The sequence below is a fragment of the Colobus angolensis genome, unplaced genomic scaffold (genome assembly GCF_000951035.1).
Source record: "Colobus angolensis palliatus isolate OR3802 unplaced genomic scaffold, Cang.pa_1.0 Scaffold18, whole genome shotgun sequence".
Lineage (NCBI taxonomy): Eukaryota > Metazoa > Chordata > Mammalia > Primates > Cercopithecidae > Colobus > Colobus angolensis.
The window spans coordinates 304,844-324,510 of NW_012114932.1; the positions used below are offsets into that span (position 1 = coordinate 304,844).

Below are 19,667 nucleotides of genomic sequence, written 5' to 3' on the forward strand. Positions count from 1 at the left end.
CAGGCGCCCGCCATCTCGCCCGGCTAGTTTTTTGTATTTTTAGTAGAGACGGGGTTTCACCGTGTAGACCAGGATGGTCTCCTGACCTCGTGATCCACCTGTCTCGGCCTCCCAAAGTGCTGGGATTACAGGCTTGAGCCACCGCGCCCGGCCAAAGAGTTCTTAAGGCTGGGCTCGATGGCTCATGTCTGTAATCCTAGAGCTTTGGGAGGCCAAGGTGTGCAGATTACCTGAGGTTGGGGGTTCAAGACCATCCTGGCGAACATGGTGAAACCCCGTCTCTACTAAAAATACAAACGATTAGCCGGCTACAGTGGCGCACAACTGTAATCCCAGCTACTTGGGAAGCTGAGGCAGAAGAATCATTGAGCCTGGAAGGCGGAGATTGCAATGAGCCAAGATTGTGCCACTGCACTCCAGCCTGGGCTACAGAGCGAGACTTCATCTCAAAAACAACAACAGCAGCAGAGTTTTTAAGCTGAGTTATGCACAATAGCCAAAATATGTAATCAACCCAAGTGTCCATCAGTGGAAGAAAGGATAAAGAAAATGTGGTGCCTATGCACAATGGAATATTATTCAGCCATGAAAAATGAAATCCTGTTATTTGCAGCAACATGGATGGAACTGGAGGTCATTATGTTAAATGAAACCCGCCAGCACAGAAAGACAAATATCACACATTCTCACTCATGTGGGAGAGCTAAAAAAGTCAATCTCATGGAAGTAGAAAATAGAATGGTAATTACCAGAGGTTGGGAAGGGAGAGCAGGGGGAGGAAGAGACGTTGGTTAATGGGTACAAAAATACAGTTAGCTAGGTCAGGCATGGTGGCTCATGCCTGTAATCCTAATGCTTTGGGAGGCCAAGGCAGGAGGATCACTTGAGCTCAGGAGTTCAAAAACAGACTAGGCAACACAGTGAGACCTTGTCTCTACAAAAAAATTAAAAATTAGCTGGGCATGGTGGCATGAGGCTATAGTCCCAGTTATTCAGGCTGAGTTGGAGGATCACCTGAGCCCAGGAAGCGAAGGCTGCAGGGAGTCATGATCACTGCACTCCAGCCTGGGCGACAGTGCAAGAGTCTGTCTCAAAAACAAAAAGTTCTCAGCCAGGCACAATGGCTTACGCCTGTTATCCCAGCACTTGGGGAGGCTGAGGCGGGTGGATCACTTGAGCTCAGGAGTTCAAGATGAGCTTGAGCAACATGGTGAAACCTCATCTCTACAAAAAAAAAAATTAGCTGGGTGTGGTGGTATAGGCCTATAGTCCCAGCTACCTGGGAGGCTGAGGAGGGAGGATCATTTAAGCCAGGGAGGTCAAGGCTGCAATGAGCAGACATTGTGCCACTGCACTCCAGCCTGAGCAACAGAGCAAGACCCTGTCTCAGGAAAAAAAAAAAAAAAGTTCTTAATTGTAAACTGAGTCAATGTCTGTCTTCATGGAACTTTTACTCACCAGTCCTGGTTCCAGGGTCTGGATCAACACAAACTACTCTACTCCCTCCTATCAGAAAGTCCGTCCATCTTCTGACTCTCACATCTCTTCTAGATACAGACCTTCCTAATCAAAGCACTGCTCGCCAGAGAGCACCTCAGTCATGGGATCCCACAGAAAGAGGCTCAAATTATTAGGTCAAGAGATCCAGTGCTTTCTACAGGGTAGGGCAAACCTGAAGCTTGTCTCTTCCCTTTCCCCATCCCTTCCTATTCATCAGGAATCCTGAAGCATCAACTGCTAGAAGGAAGTAGCAGGTCTTTCCAATAGCTGAACAAGCTGCTATTGGTACCAAACAAGTACTTCACAGGCTGTGACACTAATAACCACCAGCAGGCAATGTTCACAACAAGGAAACAAAATGGAAAAGGAGAAACAGTCAAGGTTTGCTGTACCTGATGAGGTTTCACAGCCCGTGCCAACTGTGGGGCAAGGAAGACATTTTCCTCCTCTGGAGGGTGGTTTAGGTTGACAAGGACCCGCCCAAGGGCATCACGCTGGTTTAAGACATCATTGACATGGGTGCCACCCTTCTCTTCTTCCTCATCGTCTTCACTGACAGACTCACTGCTGTCCACAATGTGCAGAGTGTCCTCCTCTCCAGAGCTTAGTTCTATCACCTCTGAGACAGCAAAAAAAGCAAAACCAAAAATCCAGGGAGTGAAGATAATTTACTGCACACAGAGCAGAAGACTACAGAAACTTAAAGTTAGAACTTCTCATCACTTATTAAAATTTTGACTTTTACTATTTCTCTCTTTGAGCTTAAGTTAAGACAAGCAAAAAACTTATATTTACCAATGAGATACAGGGAAATCAGTCAAAGCCACATCCCAAACTGAATGAGGAAGGACTGGACTCTTTTCAAAGTACAGTCAATCTCAGCATGAACACCAGGTCGGGAGAAAGGGAGGCACCTGGTTTCATCTTACCATCTCGACTGCTTTTTTCATCCTCACTGCCACTGCTACTGTCCAAACAAATGACTTCCTGGGCCAAGACCCGAGGAGGCAGTTGGGGACCATCACTTGCTCTTAAAGCAATTTCCTCTAGGAAAAGCAAAATGGAAGGGAACAATGTCAAGACCACATTTGGCTCTAACATATTTCCCAAAACAATTCACCACCCCTTTTCTTTTATAGCTTTCTTGGGGAGTATCCACCAAGAAGAGAAACAGAGCCCATCTCAAAAACCTCAGCCCTCCTTCCAAATTCCCGTTCTCTACTGGTTTTCTCTTCCTGCTATCCACCTGACCACTAGAAAAGGTCCCAATCCTTTGGCAAGTTAAAATCCAAAGTTATGAGAAAAAATCTAGATAAAACCTATTTAAAGAGTACATTTTTATTCATTTTAGCTTTTTAGATGATTTTCTTCTGATTGTGTGCTCTCAAGAAGCTGAATGACTTTAAAGGATTCCTGAGAGGCCACAATCATTTTATTTTTATTTACTTATGTATTTATTTTTGAGATGCAGTCTCACTCTGTCGCCTAGGTTGAAGTACAGTGGCGCAATCTCAGCTCACTGCAACGTCCACCTCCCTGGTTCAAGCTATTCCCTCTGCCTCAGCCTCCTAGTAGCTGGGATTACAGGTGCACGCCACCACACCTGGCTAATTTTTTTTTTTATTTTTAGTAGAGATGGGGTTTCACCATGTTGGCCAGACTGGTCTCAAACTCCTCACCTCAGGCAGTCCGCCTGCCTCGGCCTCCCATAGTGCTGGGATTACAGGCGTTAGCCACAGCCCCCAGCCAAGAGGCCACAATCTTATTCCAGATCTGCTTTTGACCACTGTGTGCACCTAGGGCTTCTTCCTCCTGAAGCAAAGGGCCTTCACTGCCATGTCCACTGCTTACCAGGGAGGAATTCCAGCGGAACAGTAGGAATTGGGGCTGCATAATCTTTCCTCTGCTGCTCCAGGCGCTTCCTTCTTTCCAACTCTTCTTGCTGTGCTGCTTTGGTAACAGGCTCCAATTGATCCTCCCGGAGTAGCTTTCTAAACATTCACATAAGAGACAGCACTTGGGTTCAATTAAGATTTGGGCAATGTAATGGCAAACTAAAGAGAGAAATAGCCATTGCTGATCTCAGAGAGTTGAGGCAGGAGAAAGAGAAGCTACATCAGCCCCACCACACCCATGCAAGGAACAGCATTAAAAAAAAATAGGACATCAAGCTCAGATGGCTCTAGAAAAACATATTTTCCATATTATTTAACTCCCTGACAGATGCCCCTGCCAACTCATCCCTCCACATAACAGATCGAGAATAAACTAGAGTAATACTTGATTCACAAAGCTGAAAAGCAGTATTAAAAATAGTGTAGTTGGCCAGGTGCGGTGGTTCATGCCTATAATCCCAGCACTTTAGGAGACTGAGGCAAGTGGATCACCTGAGGTCAGGAGTTCGAGCCCAGCCTGGCCAACATGGCAAAACCCCGTCTCTACTAAAAATACAAAAATTAGCCAGGTGTGGTGGTGCACACCTGTAGTCCCAGCTACTCAGGAGGCTGAGGCAGGAGAATCGCTTGAACCTGGGAGGCAGAGGTTGCAATGAGCCAAGATTATACCACTGCACTCCAGCCTGGGTGACAGAGTGAGACTTCATCTCAAGAAAAAAAAAATAATAATAATAGTGTTGTCATGTAGAAAAGAAACTAGGATTGGCCGGGCACAGTGGCTCATGCCTGAAATCCCAGCACTTTGGGAGGCGAAGGTGGGCAGTTCACTTGAAGCCAGGTGTTCGAGACCAGTTGAACCAACATGGCAAAATCCTGTCTCTACTACAAATACAAAAATTAGCCAGGGGTGGTGGCAGACACCTGTGGTTCCAGCTACCCAGGAGGCTGAAGCACAAGAATCGCTAGAACACGGGAGGTGGGGGTTACAGTGAGCCGAGACTGCGCCACTGCACTCCAGCATGGGCAACAGAGAGAGACTTTATCTCAAAAAAATAAAAGAAAAGAAATAAAAAAAAAAGAAAAGAAACTAAGGTTACAGGGATTTTATATTATTTTCAAACTCAGAGTAATATTTCAAGTTGTCATTATTGTTATTCTTTTTTAAGTGGAGGCAGGAGGAGAAAAAGATATCACTCATTTCCTTTCAATGGCACATATTGTTATTTGATAGAAGGAAGAACTGTTGAGGATTTGGACAGTTAAAGAAGTTCACATTTTTTGACAAATGCCAGGAAGAGGAAACTGCTGAGAAATCGAAACTACGAGGGAAAGGGAGGGCCCACTGAGAACCATCCCACTAACCCAACCACTGCTGGCCTTCGCAGGACACCATGAACCACACGGTCCAAACCGTCTTCTCTCCTGTCAATAGCGGCCAGCCCCCCAGCTATGAGATGCTGAAGGAAGAGCACAAGGTGGCTGTGCTGGGGGCGCCCCACAACCCTGCTCCCCCGACGTCCACCATGATCCACATCCACAGCGAGACCTCCGTGCCCGACCATGTCGTCTGGTCCCTGTTCAACACCCTTTTCATGAACCCCTGCTGCCTGGGCTTCATAGCATTCGCCTACTCCGTGAAGTCTAGGGACAGGAAGATGGTTGGCCACCTGACTGGGGCCCAGGCCTATGCCTCCACCGCCAAGTGCCTGAACTTCTGGGCCCTGATTTTGGGCATCCTCATGACCATTCTGTTCATTGTCATCCCAGTATTGATCTACCAAGCCCATCGATAGATAAGGAGACATCATTCAGGCCAGGAGCTCTGCCTATAACATGTATCCCACGTGCTCCACCTTCCATTCCTGGTCTTGCCCCTGGAGCCGAGTCCTGTATCAGCCCTTTATCCTCACACACTTTTCTACAATGGCATTCAATCAAGTGTACATGTTTCTGGTAAAAAAAAAAAAAAAAAAGAAGTTCACATTTTTGCTCTTAGAAGGAGCCTTGCTTTGGGTCAGACAGTCCTCTACCATTAGAAGTTGACATCTAAGAAGATGAGAACTCAACTTGTAAAGTCTTGTTTTGAGACATAAGGAAAAATAGAGGAAAAAACCGGAAAGTCCAGCTCAGAGCACCCTATCATCTTTGGGCTGCCACCTGGGGTCTCCAGAGAGTAGAACACCCTCCCACAGTGGTCAAGGCCTTTCTCATTTTCCCTACAGTCCTCTGAAAGCCCAAGTCCAGTGATCCTGAGCTGCACCTTCACTATTAACAGAGATACACACCTGACACTTTTCTCCTTTGGAGAGAGAATTCTCCTTCCCAAATCAGTCTTTCTGCTATTGACAGCGTTAAGATGAAGGTAAAACCTCTATTCCCTTCCCTCTCCTCTTACACAGAGGACAGCTCACCGTATGTTTCTTCTCATGTGGGAGGGCTTCTGAGCTCTCTTCTTTTTGGGGTCCTCTGAGGCTAGGTTCTTGCCTTGGTGGTGCCTAAGCTGCTCTGAAGGCTCAGACTGAGATGAGGTAGTTGAAGTGCACCGCGGTGGCTGCTGCCCATCTTCTCCCAGCTGGGCATGCTCAGTGCCACACATGCCTTCCAGGGATGGGTCTGAAAAAACAAAGGGAAAGACATTGCTTTACAGGGGTGAGGAGGAATGAGTTTTGATGCCAGACACACCTGGCATCAAACTCAAAATCTCAACTCAGCAACTTATTAGCTGGGAATCTAAGGCAAATTATTTATATCTCTCTGAACATCAGTAGATGTATCTACAAAATGAGGATAGTAAGGCCCACACCTCAGGGCTATTGTGAGGACTGAATAGTGTGCATGCCTAGAACCAAGCCTGGCCCAGAGTAAGCCCACAACAAATGATAGCCATCACTCTTACTATAGTTTAGTGCTATGATCAGAGTGAGAAAGTTTCATGGCCTCAGAATGCTCAGAAAGGGACAATCTGAGCAGCCAGACTCCAAATATAGCTCATAATCAGTTGTATGACTTTAAGCAAGTCCATTCACCTCTCATCTGCCAACAGGGACAATATTACTCCTTTCAGTGTCATAAAGCATTCACTCACTCAAACTTGCCAGTCATTTCATGAGGGCTTATGGCAAGTACTATCCTAGATGCTTCAAGGGATATTTCTAAGACTCCTTCCCTTCAAGAAGTTTAGAAGGTTTTGTAAGACTCCTTCCCTTCAAGAAGTTTGTGTTCTGCTTAGGGAGACAGGGCATGTACAAACACAGACTCAACATGGCAAGGTGTGCTAAATATCACAGGAAGGGCAGATCAACAGATATAAAGAACTTTAAGGTTGACGACATCACAGGAATTTGAAAGACACTAACACATGTGATGATCATGCAGGAACTATATGGGAGGTAAAATGTGAGTCAGGCCTTGAAAGATAAGCAGAATGTCTAAAGGTAATACCTTAAAAGATAGTTGGGGGCCGGGAGTGGTGGCTCATGCCTGTAATCCCAACACTTTGAGAGGCTGAGGCGGGAGGATCACCTGAGGTCAGGAGTTTGAGACCAGCCTGGCAAACATGGCAAAACCCAGTCTCTACTAAAAATACACAAATTAACCAGGCATGGTGGCAGGTGCCTGTAATCCCAGCTACTCGGGAGGCTGAGGCAGGAGAATCACTTGAACCCAGGAGGCGGAGGTTGCAGTGAGCCAAGATCACACCACTGCACTCCAGCCTGGGCAACAAAGTGAGACTCCGTCTATTAAAAAACAAAAAAAAAAAAGGTTGGGGGTCCAGGAAAGATTCCTGGCAGCGGGAATGTCATTTGTAACGTCCAGTACCAGCAAGGACTGGGGTTGGAGTAGGCGGATCCATGTGCACACCACTGTCCTCAGCCTGCTGAGTAGCATTCTGTTCAATGGGTAGACAGGCTTTGAGAGTCACATAGACCACAAGCCTGTCCCCAAATTCGTCAGAGCTTCCCAGACATAAGCACTACACAACCAAAAGGTCTTTCCCAAAGGTAACAGGAATTCAGAACTAGAATATAAATGCCAGAACTGAGGTGCTCTAGACAATGCCATTTGGATCTTAGGCAGGAAGGACCCAGGAGCTTTGTGGGGGTTTTTTTGTTTTTTTTTTTTTTTTATTTTGAGGGGGGCAGTCAGGGGGCTGGTGGCTTATTGTTTGCTTTTAACTATAGACTTTATTTGGATTTCACCAGTTTTCCATTAATATCCTTTTTCTGTTACAGGATCCCATCCAGGATACCATGTTGCATTTAGCTGTCATATCACCTTAGTCTCCTCTAAACTATGGCAGCTTCTCAGTCTATTCTGGTCTCTCATGACCATAACACTATTTTTTAGAGATAGGGTCTTGCTCTGATATCCAGGCTGGGCATCAGTGGCCCAATCACAGTCCACTGTAGCCTCAAACTCCTGGCTCAAGAGATCTCCCAGTCTCGGCCTCTCAGGTAGCTGGGACTACAGGTGCATGCCATCACACCCAGCTAATTTTTTTCTTCTTTTTTGTAGAGACAAGGTCTCGATATGTTGGCCAGGCTGGTTTCAAACTCCTGGACTCAAGTGATCCTCCTGCCTCACATTTCCAATGTGCTTGGAGTACAGCCATGAGCCACTGCACCAAGCCTTACCCACTAATTTTAATGTTCATCAATGGGTCTTACCCAGAACCAATTATTACTGTAGTATGTTAATGGTGGTTTTCTATTTTCCTCTTTCCTTCTACATTTATTATTTGGAATTTTTCTGTAGGGAAGAATTGTCCTATTGATTGATTGATTGATTGGAGACGGAGTTTCGCTCTTGTTGCCCAGGCTGGAGTACAATGATGCGATCTCGGCTCACCTCAACCTCCACCTCCCAGGTTCAAGTGATTCTTCTGTCTCAGCCTCCCAAGTAGCTGGGATTACAGGCATGCACCACCACGCCCAGCTAATTTTGTATTTTTAGTAGAGACAGAGTGTCTCCATGTTGGTCAGGCTGGTCTCGAACTCCCAACCTGAAGTGATCCACCCACCTCGGCCTCCCAAAGTGCTGGGATTACAGGCGTAAGCCACTGTGCCCGGCCTCCCATTTATTTATTTATTCAATTTTTTTTCTATGAGTATGCAGTCAAGAGTCTTTGGGGTAAGAAACATTCAACCTGAGAGCCTTTGGTAAAGAGAGGTTGGGCTGTCATTAAGTCTTGATGAATGAACCTGTAGGCTGATGTCCCTAGGCCAAAAGAATGATGTACCGTAGGTCATCATCCTATGCACTCAGTCACTACTAAGAAATAACATATGGACTGTCTCACCACTCACTGGCTGAATTAGGGCATCATGAGTATCCATGTTACTGCTCACCTTCCATAGCTTGGTATGGCCTCCTCCTTGTCATATTACTACTCCAGCTTCCTTATGGTCCCTTTCAGATTGATGCCAGATTCTCTAGAATCTGTTCTAACGGCATGAAGTTCAAAACTAATGTTTGCTAAGAGTTAACATGGCATAGGGGTGCAGTAAGGACACTGGAACCAGACCGATGGAGTGTGAACTCCAGCTATGCCCCTTATTATACCTTTCTGTTCATGTTTAAAAAGGGACTGGAGGAGAACAACTGTAGTAACCTCTAAGGGTTGTGGTGATGATTTTATGAGATAGCCTAAATTAAGAACTAAAACAGGCCAAGTGTGGCTCACGCCTGTAATCCCAGCACTTTGGGAGGCCATGGTCGGGGAACAGCTTATTATACCTTTCTGTTCATGTTTAAAAAGGGACTGGAGGAGAACAACTGTAGTAACCTCTAAGGGTTGTGGTGATGATTTTATGAGATAGCCAGAACTAAAACAGGCCAAGTGTGGCTCACGCCTGTAATCCCAGCACTTTGGGAGGCCATGGTCGGGGAACAGCTTGAGCCCAGGAGTTTGAGACCAGCCTGGACAACATAGCAAAACCCCATCTCTACAAAAAAAAAAAGAAAAAGAAATTAAATTAAATTAAAATGAGCATGGTGGCATGCGCTTATAGTCCCAGCTACTCAAGAGGCTAAGGCGGGAGGATTGCTTAAGCTTGGGAGATGGAGGCTGCAGTGAGCCATGATCACACCACTCACTGTACTGCATGCAGCCTGGGCAACAGAGCAAGACCCTGTCTCCAAAAAAAAAAAAACAAACCGAAAGAAAGAACTAAAACAGTGTCTGCCACATAGTAAACACTATATTTAAAAAACAAACAAACAAACAAAAAACAGCTGCTGCTTTTACTGTGACTACTACTATTCCAGGTATGAGGTATGGATTTAGTTTTTTACATTGCCTCCTTTCTCCCTTATAATAACTCTACAAGAGTTTTGCTCCCCCAATTCTAAACATGAGAATTTTTGCTCCCCTCTTTTTTTTTTTTTGAGATGGAGTCTCGCTGTGTCACCCAGGCTGTAGTGCTGTGTGGCGCAATCTCGGTTCACTGTAAGCTCCGCCTCCCGGGTTCACACCATTCTCCTGCCTCAGCCTCCTGAGTAGCCGGGACTACAGGCACCCGCCACCACGCCTGGATAATTTTTTAATATTTTTAGTAGAGATGGGTTTCACCATGTTAGCCAGGATGGTCTTGATCTCCTGACCTCGTGATCCACCCGCCCTGGCCTCCCAAAGTGCTGGGATTACAGGTGTAAGCCACTACGCTCGGACTTTGCTCCCCTAATTCTAAATATAAGATACTGAAGCCCTGAAAAGTTAAAAATACTTGCCCATGGGAATATAAGGAATTAGCAGAAAAACAGGAGCAGGCAGTTAAAAGTATGAGCTTTGCATTCAGGCAGTGCTGGCTTTAAATCCTGTAGCTCTATGTTTACAGATGCAACTTCTCTGAGCCACAGTTCCCACATCTGCAAAATTAGGGATGTCAATGGTTATCTTGTGGAAGATAGTATTCTTCAAACCCTTGTCTGCCTAACACGCTGGAATTCCATACTCCCAACCACATTGAACGGTCTGGGAGCATGCAAAGCTCGGGGGCCTTGGTCAGACATGCTGAGAGGTGACATTTGTGTGACCACATGGGGAAACACATATGCTATATGGAAAGTGCCCAAGAGCAATAACACTTGAGGAAAAGACACCAAATCCAGGCTTACTGGCTGGGCATTGGAGTGCTTCCTTGGGAAGAGCGAGACCTGGGTTTGATCTAACAGAATGGGTAGGCACCAGCCAAAATGAAGGAAGTAAAGCAGCAACAAGAAGGACCTTCCAACCCAAGAACCACTTTCCTGTGCCTTTCCTAGAGCTCCTCATCCAAGGGAGACTTAGGTGAGGACCCAAGATCCTTCTCTGTATGCTGGTACAGAAGTCAACCCCAGTCCTGGGGAAGACTACTCCCAAACCTCTCCTTCCTGGCATTCTACTTTCCACTGTCCTGGTGTTTGGGTGGAGAGGGGAGGCTAATGTGGTTACAGTAAAAGTGGACAGATGGGTGGGTCTCACATGTGGATGCCCAGGATGATTCACTCCCCTGCAGCAGCACTGGCAGCAACTTCCTTGGTCCTCAACTGAGAGAAGGTTTCAGGTAGACAGCTTTTGCTTTTCGAAAAGCAGAGGGGACATGGTCAAGAAAGGCATCAGACAAGAAATGCTCATGATGGGACACTGCAATACCATTAACATGAGCAAGAGGTTAAAATGTCACACTCCCTTCTCCATTACCACTGGTCTGTAGTAGGCCTACTACAAAAAGCCTCCCAAAGAAAGCAGAGCCTAGGGTGGCAAGCAGCACTAAGAATGTACTGTGTGTGTAAGCCTTGGCTCATGGACATGTTCTACTTGCTGAGGAAACAAAGTGCCATTGCTTATGTGCCCAGCCAGACATGAGAACTAAAAGAGAAGTTTCAAAATACAGCTCCAAGTCTGACTAGTTGCCCTCCCAAATTCACTAACCTCTTCAAACAGTGCTCTCCAATTTCCATCTGAAACATCACAAGAGCAAGTTCAGCAATTCCCTGCTTTCCTTTAAAAGAACTATCACTCTTTCAGGCCCCCTACCCCTCCAAAGACCTAACACTTCCACAGCATTTCGCATAATACTGCTGTCAACTTCTTCCTACCTCACAGCCCTGAATTCTTCCCTCCTAAAAGGGGAGGCCATCAAATTCCTCCTCCCAAACAAACAGTTGGCTGGGCAGCAGACTCCCCAAGAGGGGATATTCACTGCTAAATGACTACTTCCACCAATACTGCAGCTTGGCCTACAACATACCAACTACACTTGGGGCTGGGTTCACACACTTCAACTTAGTGTTTTGCTAGGTTCTCTGGCCTGGTTCTGATAATGACCCCTGATGCTCTCCTGGTCTTTTTTGTTTTGTTTCTATTTCACAAGCAAATTTATTGAGCAATCACTTGGAGAAACAGTTGGAGGCAAGATTAGAGAGTAAGCAGATAGGACAGAGTCAGAGAATAGAGCGCAAGTCCAGAGGGTTTGAAATTGATCTGCTGGGCAGGGGGAACTTTTTGCCAACTGCTGTATTTCCTTGTTCTGGCTTCTGCCTTGCGGAATGGGCTGTTCCTGGGAGGAGAAAGAAGAGAACCTGCTGACCTTTCAATATCACTAACAGATTTATTATCAAACATTCATCCCAAGTTATAAGGCTTGTGACCCAACTGTGAACTCCTGTCTGACATGGGGCTGAATGTGGCCAAGTGCAGTAACAATTTTAAAATCATCAGGCACAGTATATTTAATTCTCATGCCTTATACAGATGATACATGTCTAAACCAGCTCCCTACCACCCAGCATTCTTTGAGTGAATCCTCAGCTTCTGGGTTCATCAACTACTTTTAGCTTATTAAAGGAATTTAGTTTACAGATGTGCTAATATTTAAAGCTCATTGTCATGTAAATCAATGTCTTTCAAGTGCTTCATTTTTTCTGTTTCATGATGATTATGGTTTTTACATAACATAATAACAGATGCTATACCTTTAATAAACTATTCTTGATAATAAATTTGTTATTTCAAAAATTCTATAATTAAATTTCCTTCAGTCAAAATGTAACTTTTCACTATGTGTTCTTTTTTTACCTTCTGAACACTGAATCAAGTGAATTCACAACCTAAGCAAAATAATTTAACTTCCAAAAAATAGCCCTTCCCCAGATTCTAGACTATAATCCACCAACAGTTACTGAGAGAAAAGAAAAAAAGTTCAATAAGGAGGAAAAGAGACATGTGCTTTGACAGACAACAAATGTAAATTAAATTAGTATCTGCATAGCTTAAAAGTCAATGACTATTACCACCACAATTCAGGATTACAGAATCAGACCTAGTTGCAAATACCCGTGAACTTTCTCCTTCACGTGAGCCAGCTGTGAGCAGTAACCCCAAGAGTTATATAAACACCAAAGAACACTTACATAAGTTTCTTGGGAATGAATTATGAACACCACCACTATAAATTTGACTAGGCAAATGAGTAGCTTTGAAAGAAAAATTCCTACATTACATTTAGTGAAGGCACAAGGTACAAACACTTCCAGGACTCTTTCTCCAGGGGTTCCATCTCTTCTCTCTCCTACGGTATAAAAAAGACTAACCAAACTCCTGAGAGATGCAATTTACCTATATAACAAACCCACACACGTACCCCTGAAACTAAAAGTTAAAAAAAAAGACCAGTAGGACCAGGCCCAGTGGCTCATGCCTGTAATCCCAGCATTCTGGGAGGCTGAGGTAGAAGGATCACTTGACCCCAGGAGTTCAAGACCAGCCTGGGCAACATAGGGAAACCGACACCTCTACAAAAAAAAAAAAAAAAAATAGCTGAGCCTAGTGTTGCAGGCCTGTAGCAATCCAGAAGGCTGAGGTGGGAGGACCGCTCGAGCCCAGGAGGTTGAGGCTACAGTAAGCCAAGGTTGTACCATTGCACTGCACTCTAGTCTGGGCAACAGAGCAAGACCCCATCTATTAAAATAAAATAAAATAAAAATAAAATAAAATAGACTCAAAATTGCACCATATTTCTCCTGATGTGATGCAACTGGATGCACACACTACAACCTACGATGTATGTGTGCCAAAAACTCTGCACTGGAGCCTGAACACACCTTAAGATCTCACTCTTAGTTTACAAAAATACAGAGGACAACAGCAGAATGCAGTCTCTACAATGCATAATGCACAGAGACCATTGTTTAATCAAAATTCACTAGATATGCAAAGAACAGGAAAATATGATCCATAGCCCAGAAAATTCAGTCAAGAGCAATGTAGATAGACTAGCTGTGAGACTGCCAGCCAGGACCTTCCTGAATTGCTTACCTTCAGAAGCCAAGAGAAATAATAGTTTTAAGCCACTAAGTTTCAGGGTGATTTATGACACAATAGTAGTAACTGAAATAGAAATTTGGTACATGGGTCCTGTCACACTATAAAAAATTAAACCATGACATTGTATTTGAGATAAGGTGGTGAATGGAAAACCGGAAAGGCCATGAAGAGACTGGTAGTAAAAGCCTATAGGTCATCAAGGATATTGTTGGTAAAGTGTAAAGGAAAACGTTAAAGGAAGCTGGAAAAAAATTAAAAAAAGAGAGAGACACATTGCACTGTATCAGAAACTTTAGCAACTTTGTCGCCTGCAATAATACGAAAAACAGAGATTGAATCCAGAGTAGGCCTACGAGACCTTTTGTTACAGTCTCAGAAATATTTAAGATAGTGCCTAGGCCAGGCACAGTGGCTCACGCCTGTAATCCCAGAACTTTGGGAGGCCAAGGCGGGCAGATCACGGGGTCAGGAGTTCGAGACTGGCCTGACCAACATGGTGAAATCCTGCCTCTACTAAAAATACAAAATACAAAAAATTAGCCACTCATGGTGGTGAGCGCCTGTAATCCCAGCTACTCAGGAGGTTGAAGCAGAATTGCTTGAACCCGGGAGGCGGAGGTTGCAGTGAGCTGAGATCGCGCCACTGCACTCCAGCCTGGGCAACAGAGCGAGACTCTGTCTAAAACAAACAAACAAAAAAGATAGTGCCTCATAGACCTTTTCCAACAGACAAGAGGCCTCCTGAAGATCTTAAAGGCATACCTAGCAGACCTTCTCCATTAAACAGAGCTTAGAAAAATCTTAGAGTTATCCCACAGCAGCTCCAGGAATTCCTTTCCCACCCACGTTCAAGGGAAATTAGAATCCACCTCTCAATTGGAGGAGTTATCAAGGTCAACTCTAGAAAAGCATGTGGGATAGAATATATTGTTGTATTCATCTATGGAAAAAAGTCTGTCATATTCCACTTTCTGGCCACAGTAACTCACATTCTTCTCATATGCAAAATACACTTCCCTCTCTGAAGAACCCCCCCAGGTCATTACAGCATCAGCTCAAAGTCCAAGATCTTACTGTCTAACTCAAACTGATGTATGGATGTGGCTCTCCATTGTAGTTCCTTGGATACACTTCTTAAGTGTAGTTTCTCTTTCCTTCTTTATTTTTTCAGACAGAGTCTTGGTCTGTCACCCAGTCTAGAGTATGATGGCACAATCAATGCTCACTGCAGCCACCACCTCCAGGATTCAAGCAATCGATCCTCCCACCTCAGGCCCCTGAATAGCTGGACCACAGACACACACCATCACATCTGGCTAATTTTGTAATAAAGATTTAATAAAGAAGGACACAAAAAGCTCAAATCACAAATAAAAAACCTGGTAAAATGTACTTCATCAAAATTTAAAACCTCTGCTCCTCAAAAGACACCAACAGAAAAAAGAAAATCAAGTCACAATCTGGCTGGTCATGGTGGCTCACGCCTGTAATCCCAGCACTTTGGGAGGCCAAGGCAGGCAGATCACGAGGTCAGAAGATTGAGACCATCCTGGCTAACACAGTGAAACCCTGTCTCTACTAAAAAAAAAAAAAATACAAAATATTAGCTGGGCGTGGTGGCACGTGCCTGTAGTCCCAGCTACTCATGAGGATGAGGCAGGAGAAACGCTTGAACCCGGGAGGCAGAGGTTGCAGTGAGCTGAGATCGTGCCACTGCACTCCAGCCTGGGTGACAGAGTGAGACTCCGTCTCAAAAAAAAAAAAAAAAGACTTATATATCTAGAAACTTGTATGTATTAAGTATACATTATTTATTATATATTTAAAATGTGGTGTATTTATATTTTAGAGACAGAATTTTGTTCTGTCATGAGAGTTGAACTGCAGTGGCACAATCATGGCAGCCTGAAACTCCCAGGTTCAAGTGATCCTCCTGCTCAAGTAGTTCTCCTGAGTAGCTGGGACTACAGGCAAGCACTACCACACCTAGCTAATTTTTAAATTTTTTGTAGAGACAGGGTCCCACTATGTTGCCCAGGCTGATCTTGAACGCCTAGCCTCAAGTAATCCTCCCGCCTCAGCCTCCCAAAGCTCTGGCCTAGAGTCACCACACCTGGCTTAGAATATATTTTTAAAGCTCTTACAATTCAGTAAGACTACACAGAATCCAATAAAAAGGGGCAAATGAGGAGAAACATACTTTACAAAAAGAGATATACAAATAGCCAATGAACATGTGAAAAGATGCTCAATATCATTAGAAAAATGCAAATTTAAAATATGAGATGACATTTGACACTCACTAGAATGACTAAAACTAATAAGACTGACCATACCAAGTGCTAACAAAGATGTGGGGCACTTGGAACTCTCATACACTGCTGGCAGGAGTAGAGTGGTATAATCATTTTGGGAAACACTTTGGCAGTTTCTTATCAAGTTAAACACATCTATTATATAACCCAGCGATTCACTTCTTGGAATTTTATCTAAGAGAAACAAAAACATATCTATAATTTTGAAAAAAAACAGCAAACCATCTCTAGATGAATGTTCAGAGCAGCTTTATTCATAAGAGTCAAATGTCCATCAACAGGTGAATGGGTAAACAAGTTTTAGTACACTGATACAATTGGAATACTACTCAATAATAAAAAGGAACAAACTATGGACACGTGCAACAACACAGATGAATCTCACAGACATTATGCTGAGCAAAAGAGGCCATACACAGAAGAATACGTATTGTATAATTTCATTTTTATCAAATTCTAGAATAGGCAAAGCTAATCTATAATGACAGAAATCAGTTCATTGGTTGCCTGGAAAATTAAAGTTCCCAGAAAGAGGGATTTCTGGGACAATGGCTATTTTCTTTTCTTTCTTTTTTTTTTTTTGAGACAGAGTCTCACTCTGTCACTCAGGCTGGAGTGCAGTGGCATGATCCCCACTCACTGCAACCTCCGCCTCCTGGGTTCAAGCAATTTTCCTGCCTCAGCCTCCCAAGTAGCTGGGATTATAGGTGCCTACCACCAAGCCTGGCTAATTTTTATTTTTAGTAGAGATGGGGTTTCACCACATTGGCCAGGTTGGTCTCGAACTCCTGACCTCAGATGATCCATCCACCTCAGCCTCCCAAAGTTCAGGGATTACAGGCATGAGCCATCACGCCCAGCCAACAGTGGATATTTTCTTTACCTTGATTATGGTGGTGATTACCTGGATGTATACAACCAATAGTCACGTACATGTGAAATATGTGAGTTTTATTGTATTTAAATTATACAATAATACTGATTTTTAAAAAAAGCTTATGATATTGCTAAAGTTATGCTTAGGAGGAAATACATAGCCTTAAATGAACATGTTTAAAAAGAATAAAAGGTAAAAAGTCAATGATATCAATTTTCTTCTCAAGAAATTAGAGATACCAGAAGTTGGAAAGGTAGGGGAGAGAGGATGAAGAGAGATTGATTAATGGGTATAAATATACAGTATAATAGAAGAAATAAGACCTAGTCTTTGACAGATCAGTAGGATGAGTATATAATACTCTACTATATATTTCAAAATAGTTAGAAGGGAATAATTTAAATGTTTCTAGCATAAAGAAAAGACAAATATTGAAGGTTATGGATATCCCAATTACACTGATTTGAACTAGAAACATATGAATGTACAAAATTATCACATGTGCCCTCCCAAATAGGTACATCTATTATCCATCAATTTAAAAAAAACTTTTTTTGAAAAAGAGAGAGAGAACCAGAAATTAAACCCCAGAAAAGTAGTAGGAAGAAAACAAAAAGCAGATTAATAAAATAGAGAAATGAAAAATGTTAAGAACAAAAACATTGTAATATTCTTTATAAACCAGACATAAGTTCAAAAAAAGAACAAAACCACAACCATGTTGATTGTTTTGAAAAGACAAGTACAAATGCTGCCTCCTCAGAAGACTCCTGACCACTCTAGCTGAAATAGGCCCTTCCTCCCTACTGCTGGGGCTCACTCCTTTATTGTCTACATGGTTCTTACCAAGATCTTATCAGTTTTAGTAATTTGATCAAAAACTTGTCATCTGTCTTCCCTTCTAGAATGCAGCTCCTTGAGGGCAGGGATTATGTCCATCTCATTCACCATTGTATCATTATGCCTGACAAAAATGCCTGTCACATAACAAGCATTCAATAATTAATTTTAAATGAGCTTTTAAAATTTTTTAAATTTTAAAAATTTTGCCATTCGAGTAAAATATGGTATGAATAAAAACTCCACTGACATATATCAGATCTTATTCAATATGTTTATTTATCATCCACAATCACATGTTAATATTCTCTGTGGACCACACTTTCCCTAATTCTTCATGTTATACAAAGCCAATATATTTGCCAAGAGGCCTAAATAAATTAAAAACTCGGCCGGGCGCAGTGGCTCATGCCTGTAATTCCAGTACTTTGGGAGACCAAGGCGGATGGATCACCTGAGGTCAGGAGTTCAAGATCAGCCTGGCCAACATGGTGAAACCCCATCTCTACTAAAAATACAAAAAATTAGCTAGGCATGGTCATGGGCACATGTAATCCCAGCTACTTGGGAGGCTGAGGCAGGAGAATTGCTTGAACCTAGGAGGTGCAATAAGCCAATAAGCCAAGATCAAGCCATTGCACTCCAGCCTGGGCAATCAGAGCAAAACTCCATCACAAAAAAATAAAATAAAATAGAATAAAATAAAATAAAAAACTAATTAAAAACTCATGCAAACCAAAATATAATTCACCTTTGAAATACTCATGAAGCCAGCTTTAGAAAAAAAAAAAAAAATTCCTCATCATAGTTACACCCTGGGACAAAAAAAAAAATCATTATAGCATTAATATTAAAGGTGGCAGGGGATTCTAAATAAATCTTTAAAAATGGGATTACAGGCCAGGCGCTAGTGGCTCCCGCCTGTAATCCCAGAACTTTGGAAGGCCAAGAGAGGAAGACTGCTTGAGCCCAGTAGTTCAAGACCAGCCCAGACAACATAATGATACCTTGTCTCTACTAAAATTTTAAAAATTAGCCTGATATGGTGGCACATGCCTCTATTCCCAGCCACTAGAAGGCCAAGATGGGAGGCTCACTTAAGCCAAGGAGTTCAAGGTTGCAGTGAGTTATAATTGCACCACTGCACTCCAACTTGGGCAACAGAGCAAGATCTTGTCTAAAAAGAAGAGATCTGAGAGCAAGGGGACCAAGATCATTCTGACTGCTCAAGAAACAACCTAAGCCAGGTGTGGTGGCTCATGTTTGTAATCCCAGTGCTTTGGGAAGTTGAGGCAGAAGGATCGCTTGAGTTCAGGAGTTTGAGACCAGGCTGAGGAACACAGCAAAAGCCCGTATCTACAAAAAATATAAAAAAATTAGCCGGGCATGGTGGCACATGCCTGTAGTCCTAGCTACTTGAGAGGTTGACATGAGAGGATTGCTGGAGGCCAAGACATCTAGGTTACAGGGAACTAAGATCATTCCACTGCCCTCCAGCTTGGGCAACAGAGTAAAACTCTTTTTCTAGAGAGAGAGAGAAAAAAAAGAAAAAAAAATGAAGAAATGAAATGGCCAGCCTTTCCACTCAGCTCTCACAAGGGATGGGAACAACTACAGACCATTTTTAAAAGATAGCAAGGCTACATGGGGTTTCTCAACCTTAGCACTACTAACATTTGGGATTAGATAACGCTGTGGTGGGAGAAGCTATCCTGTAGGACGTTTAGCAGCATCCCTGACCTCTATCCACTAGATTCCAGTAGCAGCATCCTGATTGTAACAACCAAAAATATGTCCAGACATTGTCAAATGTCCCCTTCAGGGCCAAATCACTCCCCCAGTTGCGAATCACTGCTTTAGTAGAATTAAGGCTAAAACAGTAGTAACGAAACAATCATTCTTAAACACAACTACATGCCTTTTTTTTTTTTTTT

The 19,667-nt window shown here is 43.4% G+C and overlaps 1 protein-coding gene and 1 pseudogene across 2 annotated transcripts in view; one reads left to right on the plus strand and one right to left on the minus strand.

The window, feature by feature from the left end:
* Positions 1-19,667, minus strand: part of LOC105509654 (testis-expressed sequence 264 protein) — a 180,953-nt gene that overhangs the window by 68,360 nt on the left and 92,926 nt on the right. The window contains exons 3-6 of the mRNA XM_011938979.1: positions 5,807-6,008; positions 3,352-3,491; positions 2,430-2,546; positions 1,893-2,119 (exon numbers count right to left, since the gene is read on the minus strand). Of these exons, the coding sequence (XP_011794369.1) occupies positions 1,893-2,119; positions 2,430-2,546; positions 3,352-3,491; positions 5,807-6,008 (686 nt within the window). The remainder of the gene's footprint in view (positions 1-1,892; positions 2,120-2,429; positions 2,547-3,351; positions 3,492-5,806; positions 6,009-19,667) is intronic.
* On the plus strand, positions 4,679-5,368 carry LOC105509653 (annotated as a pseudogene). Its single transcript, XR_001001467.1, has one exon. The product of XR_001001467.1 is annotated as an interferon-induced transmembrane protein 3 pseudogene (transcript).